Source organism: Peromyscus leucopus, chromosome 7 (assembly GCF_004664715.2).
Source record: "Peromyscus leucopus breed LL Stock chromosome 7, UCI_PerLeu_2.1, whole genome shotgun sequence".
Lineage (NCBI taxonomy): Eukaryota > Metazoa > Chordata > Mammalia > Rodentia > Cricetidae > Peromyscus > Peromyscus leucopus.
The window spans coordinates 80,996,185-81,009,367 of NC_051069.1; the positions used below are offsets into that span (position 1 = coordinate 80,996,185).

General features: G+C 37.1%; 1 protein-coding gene across 4 annotated transcripts in view; it reads left to right on the forward strand.

Moving 5' to 3' along the window:
* Positions 1-12,298, forward strand: part of Plscr4 (phospholipid scramblase 4) — a 37,329-nt gene extending 25,031 nt beyond the window's left edge. For all 4 annotated transcript variants that reach the window (XM_028865986.2, XM_028865987.2, XM_037207844.1 and 1 more), the window contains 5 exons: positions 2,215-2,257; positions 3,260-3,486; positions 8,963-9,124; positions 10,291-10,449; positions 11,091-12,298. In XM_028865986.2, the coding sequence (XP_028721819.1) occupies positions 2,215-2,257; positions 3,260-3,486; positions 8,963-9,124; positions 10,291-10,449; positions 11,091-11,138 (639 nt within the window). In that variant the 3' untranslated portion in view covers positions 11,139-12,298. The remainder of the gene's footprint in view (positions 1-2,214; positions 2,258-3,259; positions 3,487-8,962; positions 9,125-10,290; positions 10,450-11,090) is intronic.
* Positions 12,299-13,183: the final 885 nt, after the last annotated feature.

A 13,183-nucleotide genomic window follows, 5' to 3' on the forward strand; every position in this document is an offset into this window, starting at 1 on the left:
CAAACATTCTTGGAGTTGACATGTGTCAGTTTTCAGTTCTCTGTGTGGGAGGAAACTGAAAATCATAGATACACTGCTGCATTGCTGATATATGAAAGTCAACAGGGTCAGATAAAATATTTGAATTTTACATGAATAAAATTTCTTATTAAAATTGTTTGAGCAAACCTTTGATGAAATATAAAATCCATTCACAGAAAGTCATAGAATAGATGCATTTGTTATTCTAAAAAGCTTTCAGACAGTACTGCATTTAGAAATCTCCATTTCTATACCCAATGAAACTGCCTTTAGAAATCTGAAATTTTTTTTAAAAGGGGCATCTCAATTTCTGCTGTTACTCTGAGAATAAATCAGTGCACTTTTAAAAATGAATTCTATTTTCCCGTTCAGGAGTTACTGAGTTTAAAATAAATTTAAAACAAACCTGGTCTTTCTCCTCTACTAATGCTAACCTCGTAGTCTTCAACTCTCATTATCCATGAAATGGCTTAATCAAGGGCAGACTATAACACTGTTGTGAGAAGTTTTAGTGGACAATCTTGTAATGGCTGTCATGTTTTTGGCACACAGAGGCATGCCCTCCAGCTGCTGGCTGTGGACACTAGTAGTTTACACACTCTTGTGTCATTTCCCTGTTAGGTCATTTGAGGTGACACATACAGATTATGTGATACTTTGTTAAGACTACCGAGAGCCCTTTTCCATCCACTGAAGCTTTAGAGTATTTCCAGAGCCTTGTGTTTGCCAGTGACTCCACCTGTTTGTCTATTCACTGCTGGCACAGCACCTCACTAGGAAACTTCTGCATCAGCAATAATCAGAACAGTTTGCCCTGTGGCAAACGCTTTTACCACATAATACTATTTTTAATTTTATTTCTGTACTCTAGTTTCTTAGTATTTTACAAAAGAAACTGCAAATACTTGTAGGAGCAATTTTGATATCTTCTATGAGATGACCTTGTATTAATTTATGTTTTACATTAAACATGGATAGTGCCCTCCTATCTAGTCGTAACTAATCACACAATATCATCCGTAACCAGTTGTTTTTAATCTTTTTATTACACTCACGTAACTTTCACTAAATAATGAATTTTGATGAAATGCAGCATTTTAGGCAGCATTCTGTACTCAGTGATTATGAATGGTCTAATGACATAAATGATTTGCAATTATGTTGATTAAGATCTGTCTGTCCTAGAGGAGACAGTCTATCTTCTGCTGGGATGTTCTGAATTGTAACAGATAATAAAACCACCAAACTGTCCATCTTCAAAGTAATTCCAATATCATTCAAGTAGAAGTTTCTCTAATGGTGTTCCTAACCTTCCCTTTCGTGGACTACTGTCTTGAATGTTTCCTCCCCTTTCTCCAGATCCTGCTCACAGGGTGCTCCCCTCATGCATCCATACTAAAGTAACACGTGGGAAAGAACCTGATATTAGGTGAATACAGGTGAATGAAAATCATGTGCTTAACCTCTTTGAGAGGTACTCAGGAAATAATGTGAAGCAGAGGTCCTGTTCAGGCTTGCTTTAGCTTGTTCACCTTCCCTAAACCACAAGAACATCCCATGCTGTGTCTAGTCTATGTTAAGTCATCCTGATTTGCTCCCATGTGATCATCTCAGAGAAGATGACAGAGAAACAACCCAAGATCCTTGACATGTACCTGGGTTCCTCTATGTGTTGTCACTGTAGCAAGCAAATGTTTTCCTGATGTCAGCCAGCTCTCTGATTTCTGGTATGGAACTTCCAGAAAGTGTTCTTCTTATTTAGATACCTCTGCCAATAGCCATTTAATTGGATGCAGATGAGATAATCTCAACTAATTAAAGTTTTAGATTCCATTCAATTTTCAAAGAGATATTTGGCATCAGTTGATACATTTTAACTATTTTATTTCATGCACATGGGTATTTTGCATGCATATGTATCTGTGCACCACTTGCATGCCTGGTACCCATGGAGGCCAGAAGTGGGAGTCTGATTCCCTAGAACTGGAGTTACAGACGGTTGTGAGCAACCATGTGGGTTCTGAGAGCCAAATTCACATCCTCTGGAAATGCAGCCTGTGCTCTTAAGACTGAACCAACTCTCCAGCCTCTGATAGATGCATTTTAATACTACATCATCCCATTCTTTTCTCTTGCTAATTAAAACTAATTCTGGCTGTTTGTCTTCTAATTACTGTTGTTCTGTCTCCACAGTTGGACAACATACATGTTCTTCAGCACTTTGAGCCTCTGGAAGGTAGGTATGATTGTGTTTTGATTAACATGTATTTTAATCAGATGGAGATTTGTATTGTTTCATACCTAGTGCCTTATTTTATGTCCATAAGCTTTTAATGACTCAAACAGAGACCGTTCTCTGTTTCCTTATCTTCACAAAAGAAACAAAGTGAATTTTTCATATAGTTTTATCGATCCATACTCCATACACTGGTGGTCTCTTAGACTCAGAAAGGACTTATATCTAATCTGGTTAGTCCCTTGTACCATTTGTCCATTTTTTCCCCTATGCATTCACCTTTTTTAGATGAATATAAGAAGGTGAGAGGTGAACTGAGCTAGCTAGAGCCCCACACTCCACTACAGTCAGTGAGTAGCAAGGAGAAAACAGAGTCTAGGGCTATTGAGTTCTAGTCTGTGGTTATTGCTATGGAAGTCTGGATAAATGATCCCAGTCAGGTGATGCTGGGCTGTTCTAAGTTCCCTGCATGATTACTCACCCTCTGGTAGGCGCTGGGCATGCCCCTCTGGGCACCACACAGGGCGTTGATTTTTCTGGATTTTTTTTTCTTATCTGTAAGGAGCATGTCCCTAGTCATTTCCTCAGTTTCATGTGCTGATTAATTCATGGTCTAATGTGTGATTCATTAACATGATTTTATTATTAAAATTTTCTTAATTCTTTTATTCCAGGAACATTGTATTAACCATAACTTTTATGTGGGAAAACTTTTAAAATAATTTCATATTAAACTTAGCAATTGTTTTGAACTTTTAAAGTGCTTAAGCCTCATGGGTCACATGGTTGTATTTCACCTGAAATTAAAAAAAAATTTTTTTTGGCTTTCAGGGCTAACCATACTTCTTCCTGTTTCCTTTCTCCCTTCTTTCCTTCCTCCTTCCCTTCCTTCCTTTCTTCCTTCTTCCCTTCCTTCCTTTCATTCTTTTTTATGGCAAAGGCTGCTTGAGGCCTATCTTGACTGGTTCTAATTTAAAACTCTTTTTTCGTTCTAATTTTTAGTGATGACAGGTTATGAAACTAATAATAGATATGACATCAAAAACAATGTAGACCAGATGGTTTACATCGTAACTGAAGATACAGATGACTATACCAGGAATGCCTATCGGAACCTCCGGCCCTTTGTGCTCCGAGTCACTGACTGCCTGGGCCGAGAGATCATGACCATGCAGAGGCCTTTCCGATGCACCTGCTGCTGCTTCTGCTGCTCCTGCGCAAGGCAAGAGGTCAGAGAACAGGAGTGGAATCGACACTTGCTTCCTGACCTGCCCTTTTACAGTGTGGCTGGCCTTCTCCTTCCTGTATTACCTGGAATGGAGATTTCTGCCCTGACAATTCGGAATGAACTTGAAACTGAGTAGCGAGCGGGGAAGGAGAAAGCTGACTTTTACCATGGGACAGAATTTCAGTTTTCCTTTATCTCTTCAACTGAGAGATAGGGGTTAAGTACAGCTTGAGTCTGTTTTGTGAATAGCTGCTTTCTGATAGATTATAGGGATGGACAGTTGTCATATGGTATGTAATGGTACCAACATATCCACCAGATGACAAATTGGGATGGGCTTTTGACTGATTGCATTACCCACCACAGCGTATACCTTTGTGCAAAAAAAAAAAAGTTTTTAAAGTATGGAATGCCAGACTGTAGTGCCCTGCCAATGGCAGAGCTGGGCCTACAGTGCAAATGCTCTGTATTGTGGTTTGGTCCCTCCCCTGTGACATACACAGGCTCAGAAACAAAAATTACTGAAAAAAGACTGTGTGTCTCTGTGAGTTCATGTGCAATTAGTCCTGTTGTGCCTGGAAGATGCTGTTACCTTGGAGTCATTCATCACCTCTGCTTCTTAGAATTTTTCCATTGTCTTTTCAGAATAGATTGAGGTGTGGGTGTTGATGGAGACATTCCATTTATGGTTGAGTGCTCCAAAGTCTGGCACTCTCTGCCTATTGGCCAGCTGTGAGTCTCTGTGTTAATTCTCATCTACTGTAAGAAGCTTCTCTGATGAGGGTCCAGTGATGCTCTGAACTATGGGCATAGTAATATGGTCTTTTAGCACAATAATACTAGATTTTCCTTTATGCCCATGACCTATCTAGTCTCATGTTTTTGGCCACTTGCATCCTTCGTATACAGATCATGAAGTATAATCATGGGTCATGAAGTTTTCTTAATGTGTGCTTGAATTCATTTCCAATATTTTAATGATAGATTTCTGTCTGTTGAGCAGGAGAGTTGCTCTGTAGTTTCCCCTTTTGTTCTACCTTTATTTGGTTTTGGTACCAGGGTAATATTACCTTTGCTCAATTAATTTGCTGGTTTCCCTTACCTTCCGTTTTGAAAAACAGTTTAAGACATTACCTCATCCTTGAAAGTTTAGTAGAATTTGGCTCTAGATCCATCCAGTCCTAGACTTTTCTTTTGTAAAGAGATACAGTAATGACTGCTTTAATCTCATTGCTTGTTATTTGTTTAAGTTATGTATATCTTCCTGATTTAATTTTGACAGGTCATATGTGTTTAGCTGTTTGGAAAGTTTTTATAGCATCTCCTAATGGTACTTCTGGATTACATTAGATTTTGTTTTAATTCATCTCTCTTGTCTCCAAATTTATTAATTTGTGCCCTCCTTTTATTTTGGTTCATGTGGTTAGGGATTTTTCAAATGTATTTATCTTTTAAAAAATAAAATATTTTGGTTTTAGTCTCTATTTCATCAACTTCTACCCTAATCTTTATAATTACTTGCTATTTACTGCATTTGGATTTGGCTTGCTGTTGATTCTCTAGAACCTTTGAGTGGATTACTTGAGACCTTATTTGTAATGCAAGCTCTTCCAGCTATTTCCCTTAGAACTGCCCTGTCTGTGTCCTGGTGGTTTGAGAAGCTTTGTTACTATTTTAGTTTGTATCTATCATGGTTTCAATTTCCTCCTTGACTTTTTCACTGATTCAGTATTCATTGAAAGTGTGCAAATATTTGTTTAATTTCTATAGTTTTCCTTGATGTTGATTCTAGTTTTATTCTGTTGTGATCTGACAGAGTATAAGGAATTGTTCCAATTCTCTTGTTTTTCTTGAAGCTGGCTTCACTGCTTACAGTGTCACTCATTTTAAAAGAAGGTTTCATGAGCCACTGAAAGAATGATGTATGGCATAGTTTAGCTGTAAAGCTTTGTGGTTTTTAATTGTAGTTTTCATCCAGAAAACATCTTGAAGATGGTAATGGGGTATTGAAGTCTCCCACTATTATTGTATCAGGACCTGTCTGATCTTCCGCTGCCTTTAAGTATTTGCTTTATGAAATTGGGACACTCAATATTTGATTACAAAATGTTTACTATTATTTTACAGTTGTACTGGCTAGGTTTTTCTTGACTTCACAATCTAGAGTCATTTGAAAAAAAAGGGAATATCAGTTAAGAAAAGAGTACTTACTTCTATTCCAGACAACCCAAGTTTGGTTCCCAGCAACCATGCTCATAAACTTTAAGTATTTTTTGCAGTGATGCCTTTGCTGCCCTTTAATGTCTTAGTCTGTACTTTTCATGAAATGTCTTATCTCTCCATCATCTTTAAAATAGAGCTTGGCTGGGTGTTTCAATCTTATTTGGCACTTGTTTATTTACATTCCATGATTTCCTGTTTTGGGAGTTGATGGCATGAGGTCTGATTCCTGTGTCTTTTTCTTTGTATGTGACTTGGCATTTTTCCCTTCTAGCTTTAGTATTGTTCTTTTTTTTTTTTTTTTTTAAAAAAAAAAAAAAAAGATTTATTTATTATGCATACAGTGTTCTGCCCACATGTTTGCCTGCAGGCCAGAAGTGGGCACCAGACCTCATTACAGATGGTTGTAAGCCACCATGTGGTTGCTGGGAATTGAACTCAGGACCTTTGGAAGAACAGACAGTGCTCTTAACCGCTGAGCCGTCTCTCCAGCCCTTTAGTATTGTTCTTTATTTTTTGCATTTTTATATCTTCTTTATGAATTGTCATAGAGAGGTTCTCTTCTGCTCATTCCTGTCATGGTTCTGAATGCCTCTTAGATTTGGTTTCTATGACTTTCTCTAGATTTGCCATAATTTCCAGAATTTAGACTTTATCACACCCCTTTCTTCTACTCCAGAGAGTCTTAGACCTGGTTTCTTGAATGTACCCCAGAAACCATGGAAGCTTTGTTCATATGTGTTCATTTATATATACATACAATAAATATGTATTATATATACATGTACATATGCATTGGTACATCTCTTTATGTATTGATATATATGTACTTTTGCCTTGCCATTGTTCTGAATCCCTCAAACTCATGCTCTTGCTTGGTCTTGCCTATCATGATGCTTTCCACTGCGTGTTTGTTTACTTGATTGATTGCTGTTTTCATTTCCATCATTTCTCTTTCACTGTTTTTCAGAGTCTCAAATTCCTTGCTAAATTTTTTTTCTCCTCCATCTTTTATGATTTCTCCTCCACTTTGCTAACTTTCTTATCTAGGCCCTGAATTAGAATACCTAGGGATTTTAAATGGTACGTTATGTATCACTTTTTTCTAAATATTAATCTGTTTATCTCAATCTCTGTTTACCAATTTCCCTGTAAAATTGAGATTATAATTAATAGTTCTTCTCTGGCAAGATGGTTGCTTTGTGGACTGAAGATTTCTTAGTACACACCAGTCTCTAAACTCAGTTCCTGATAGATACTATTGTCCTGCCCATCAGTGTTTCTGTTGTTCTCAATACTCCTTTGCAGTTGTTAACATTGTAACAGGAGCTTTCTCTCTTCAGTCCTTGTTCTTTTTTCCCAGTACAGCAGGCATTTGTATTCATATATGATATTTGGTTTTCAGATCAAAGCCTTTAAATTCCTGTAAAAGGGGCCAGAAATAGATTAAAACAAACCAGAACTACAAACTTATAAACTTACTTTTTGTCTAATATCACAATTGAGACATTTTTCCTTTTTTTGTATTCATTTTGTGTGAGCATTTTCCTTACACAGCCTTATCACCTAGACTCCTTTACCTCGCACCACAGAACAAAGTCCCAATAATTTTCATAACTACAAAAATAGTCTTCATTACCTCACTGCTTCTTCTCTCTCATTTTCACTATTAATTGTTGCAAACCACTAATTTGTTCTGCCTCTCTGCAGCTTGTTATTCAAGGATGTTATAAAAAAGCAAGGCATACATTAGTCACTTAGTCATCATATAATTCTTCACTAAAAGGCAACTTTTTATGTTTCTATACATTATTTAAAATAAAATTAGCTTTTTAAAAAAGCTTTTAAATAATTCTCTGACATTTTTTAAAACTTTCATGAAGTTTTGGTTCTAGGGAACGATCAAATTTAATGTGTTGTATAGCTACAAATGTTTGTGTGAATAATGGCTCCAGTAATGCAACCCCTGACAGCTCTTATAAAATTTTAATGCACAGGTAATTAAATACAGCAGCGTAGTGGACAATATTTGAAAAATCTTTAATAAAGTACTGTTGTCTACCTCTACATGCACGCTTTTAACTGTTGCACCACAGCAGCCCCTCCACTTCCTTCAAGAGCTTTTCTTTTTGTGGTTTTAGTTACTACAGACGAATGTAGTCTGAAATACTAATGTCACGTTCCAGAAATAAACAATTCCTAGGCTGCACAGTATGGTGAATTCTGGATCATGAATTATTCTTTTGTGCAGTGTATCCAAGGTGTTCCTGCTATAGACAAGCTGGCTGTTGAAAGACTACGGTCACATCATTTCTGTTATAGGACAGGGTGTTGTAACTGTTCTATAGTTAATGGTTCCTGTTAGTCCTGTACTATGACTAATTGATAAGTTACACTTTGCTGTAGGAGTGTGTTTAATGGCTGTAGACATGTGTTTACTGTAAAGTGTGGTATGGACTGGGTTCAGAACTATCTATTTAAAACATCCACTAACGTCTTGGAACACATTCCCATCAAACAGGGGGCACTTTCATACAGTTTTCACAGTCCTTCTCTCTCTTTTGTTTTTTGTTGTTGCTGTCATGTAGGAGAATTAGCTTTGCTGGTTGTGGTTTATTAAGTTAACTAGTCACATTTCATGTATCTATTTAGAAGAAATGAAAGTCCTAGATGAAACATTGGCCATTATAATGTTTTTGTTTTTGTTTTTTCAAGTCAAGGTTTCTCTTTGTAGCCCTGGCTGTGCTGGAGCTCACTCTAGACCAAATTGGCTTCAGATTCACAGAAATTCACCTGCTTTTGCCCCCCAAGGACTGGGATTAAAGGCATGTGCCACCATCACCTGCTCAAAGGCCTTTATTATGGCACAGCAACATGAACACCAGTATATTCATGTAGGGTCCTCTTTGCCTCAGGTCCTTCAGGAGTGACTGGGAGGGGCTGTAGATTTAGCCAGATAATGCTGTATGTCCTGTTAGGAGCCCAGGACTTAGATAACTGGAACACATTATCAAGCAGTTCAGCAGTAATTAAACATGTTCTTTGACCCACCGTAAAGCATGACCTCATCTCTTTAGAGTGCTTTTGGAAACACAACCCTGCAAATGGCCTCAGGAAAACACCAGTCTTTCCCTCCCAACATTAATCCCCCTTGCCCTAGAATGACCAAGAACATGTCCAGGTATGTGCACCTGAGTGACATAGGTGTGCATTGTGCACCTACAACATCATAACTCCTGTTATTATTTCATATGCAGCTGGAAGTACAGTGCCCTCCCGGGGTCACCATTGGGTTTGTGGCAGAACACTGGAACTTGTGCAGGGCCTCTTACAGCATCCAAAATCAGAAGAAAGAGAATATGATGAGAGTGCGTGGTCCATGCGCAACCTACGGCTGTGGTTCAGATTCTGTTTTTGAGGTAAATATGTGTAAAACAATATTGCTTCTACATTTTCCATTATGACCTCAAAATGTTCTTAACCAGCTTTTCTTGTGAATGAGCGAAGGGGACTGAAGAGTTAATTACAAGTTGACAGCAAATGCTTTTCACATGGTTTCGCATGGCTACTTGAAGTTTTCCAAAATGTGAATGGCATTGCCTTTTTTAAAATATTCTTTGCCATTTAGAACATTAAAATGCTTGGGAGTAAATAGCCTGATTGTTCTTGATATATATCATCCTTTCTTTGATTTCTAGAATGGGAATATAGGTATTAAATGCAAAAATCTAGCAAATCATAGCAGTTAGAGAATTCATAAGGGCGTGGATATGATGAATGACAGGGTTATGTTGTAACATTTTCTCAAAAATGAGTGATATTTTATTTTGCACTTTCTGCAGGGACTGCCAAAGAAATTGTGAGAAAAAAAAAAAAAAAGCCCTGAGGTTTGGGAGGCTTTCTCAAAGCCTCTTAACAGGACGAGGTTTGATACATACTAAACTTAGTCCTCCTCCTACTTCCTATGATGCCAAAAGCTTTCTACTTTTTATTTTATGTCACCATGTAATGAAACATCACTCCCTTATTAAGAGAATTGTACAAAATGTCAACAAACCAGATTTCCAGTGTAGGCTGGGTGTGATCACTCCATTACTGAGTGACATTAGAAGCTGTGTATGAGGTATTTTTTACATCAAATGCCAGGGTCCCTCTTTTAGAAGCTGAAGCCCATTCTTACATCTAGATCTGCTAAGACAGGGTGGGTTTGGCCTCCAGGTCTTGAGTGGTGTGCAGTGTATAGTGCAGGCTCCTTTATTTTGTTTAGAGGTTCCCTTGATTGGAAGTGATGTCCTGTTCCCAAATTCTCACCTTCTGCTACAGAAAAGAATTTAATCATCATTTCAAACTATACGTTCTGACAAAATTCCCCAAAAAGATGTATTTAAGGATGAGGAAAAGTCATCAGCTCGATTAATAACAGTTTCAGGACACTTAATCCTAGGATTCCTCATTTGAAATGATGTCATTAATAGTTTTTCCTGCATTATATATTATCGCAGCACAAACTGCTTCTAAGCAGAGGACAGAGCCATGTCCCTTGATACTTTTCAGCCACCCTAAAGTCCCACTCCTCCCTTTGCAGGTCTACTCTCTAGATGGAGCCTCTAACATCGGCAGTATTATCAGGAAGTGGAACGGCTTTTTATCAACCATGGCAAATGCTGATCACTTCGAGATTTGCTTCCCTTTGGACCTGGATGTGAAGATGAAAGCCATGATTTTTGGTGCTTGCTTCCTCATTGTAAGCCTCCTGCTGTGGACTTGAGAGAATTATTATTTCTTATGATGAGAAGCAGTATTCTATAGTAGAAAATTCATTTTGAAACTTGGCCAGCTTCTGTCTGTACCACTTCTAGGCACTGGGCCACTGGGTTCACTCATTTGCAGCAGGGAGAAAAATACTGGCATTACAGGGTGATGGATCTGAGCTGAGTCAAGGCTGCTGGGGCACACCTGGAAGGTGTCAGGCAGACAGTGGATGCCGTAATCATCATTTCCTATGAGTTATCTTTCTCACTACTTCAAAACAGCTGTCCTGTGATAATTAATATAACAAAGTAACTGCTAGGCAGCTGTCCTTCTCCTCTTGCATGTCAACTGTAATCATGCTCACCAGTGTTACATCTTCCTTAGGTTTACTGAGTTTTTCCTTCAGTTCAATGAGAAAAAATTTAATCGGTGCTGAATATGAAAAACTTATTACCCATCTGCATTCTCACACATTAGCCATGCTCATAAACATTTCATTAGATTTATTTACTTTTCCTGGTGTAGAATGCTCCTGTGATAAATTACAAAGGCTATTATATGCATTGATGTAATTATTTTTATCTATCTGCCTTCCATTTCTCAATATAAATGTAATTCCTCTTCCAATTTCAGGACTTCATGTACTTTGAAAGGACTCCTCAACGACGTTCATCCAGATAGAGGGATGAAGCAAAGCATCAGTTGAAGACAAAATTAGAGAAATGTGCATTGAGCTCACAGCCAGTCTTCAGTTATTTACAAGTGTATTTCTCTGGCATGAACATTGTTTTCACTGGTATAAGTTCAAGAATACAGTCAGGACACATGTCCCCAGTCCAGTATTTGGCTTCCTGGGACACTAGCTTATTCTGAAATATCTGCTCTACTAGCCAAGTAAATATATACAATGCAAGCAATAAAAAAATAGGCACATGAGCCATGGGAAAATTAAGCTCTTAATTGTCAACTTAACAGGTGGTAACATACCTTCTGCGTCTGTCCCTCTTTTCTTTGTCAAGAGGGCAAACTTGATTTCAGGTGAAAGGACTGCTACTCTTATTCTTCATCTTTAGGACCAGAAAAGGCACACAGAAATAACACAGAAATGATGTGCTTTAATGAGCAAAGAAAATGTTTCTTGTAAGCATGTAGCAGAATCTTGTTCTGCAACATTCATAAAAGTCCATAAAGTTCTCAGCGGGGAATTCGATTTTATTACAAAATAAAATGTGTTCTCTTTATAGTGCAGTTTATATTTCCCATAAATATTTCTTTATTCCTTCAGCTGGACAATTTGGAACTACCTATTTATAAAGGCAGGATAAGGCTACTAGGGAAAGTTGACCAGGACCACAGCCAAATAAGATCTTTGCATCTTAGGGCTTGGGCGCTTGAGTACAAACCCTGGACATTTACTTACTTGGCACATTACACACACTTTTATATCTGAATGTTTATCTTGGTGTCTAGGATTGCCTATTGTATCTTTGTATCTCATTTGACTTTTTTCAAAATCAATCTAATGACCAGGATATTCTAATGACAAGCAGTTTATAAAAACTGAATGTATAAATTTTATCATTGTTTAACACTGCTTAACTGCTTTATATGTTAAACAACTCTTTCTATGTAAACAATAGGAAAACCCAGTAAATATGTTGCCTCCAGATGATCGACGAGGACTATGGAGGACCAGCAGAGTACTTGTTTGTATTAAAGATGTTGTCTGTATGAATACATAGATTAGAGTCTCTCACTTGGGCTTCCTACCTGCTGGTGGACTGTGTTCTTTCATGGACGTGTTCTTTTAGAGTTTTTTAAATGAAGACTGAATGCTCTTATGTTGGGTTATCCTGAGACGAGAGGCTTAGCCACAGCCCTTTTTGAAATGAAAGACAGGTGCTTCACTTTTATTTATACTAATCGTTTTATGATAAAGCTAGCTTTACCCCATTATTTGTAACACATCTTTACTTACTGCCATTCTTTTTTTATATAAAAAATGTGATATCTGAATTATTTTCTAAAAGCAAATTACCTTATATTTTAAAATGCAACTCTAATCATAACTAGACATACCCATTTTCTGTAGTGCTATGTTATATTCTGCATATAAACCAGACAAACAGAGCTCATGTATGAATTTGTCATTGTACCCACCCTCACCCCAGTATTGCTGAGCTAGCCTTACATTGATAATGCAGGTCAGGATACTTTACATCTCATTGACTCATATTAGTGTTTTTTATACTAACACTTCCCTAACAGAAAAATTTCTTAAGCATAATAAGCTGTCATATTTTAATATAATTCATGCAATTTCTGTATCACATAATGAAATTTTATTGTATCAAATTGGCCAACTTAACTAAAAAAAAAAAAAAACCTCCTTGTTCCATCAAGTTTCTTAGACTTTTAAATAAATATGTAATAGAATTAATAGTAAGATGGTATTTTACTTCCTGAATTGTTACTGAGTCTGAATGCTTTCCCGTGAGATTTTTTTAAAAATAATTTCTTATTAATTACTAAGTTCTTTTTATTCTTGTATAGATTCACTAATTCCTGAGGCACTGAACAGTAATAACTAACATTCCTTTTTAAAATATTTTTGTCAGTTATTTGACAATTTAACAAATATATTTTTATCATACCCACCTTAACCTTTCCCATTAACTCCTCTTACATCCACTCTTACCTCCCTACACCCACTTCAGATCCTTATT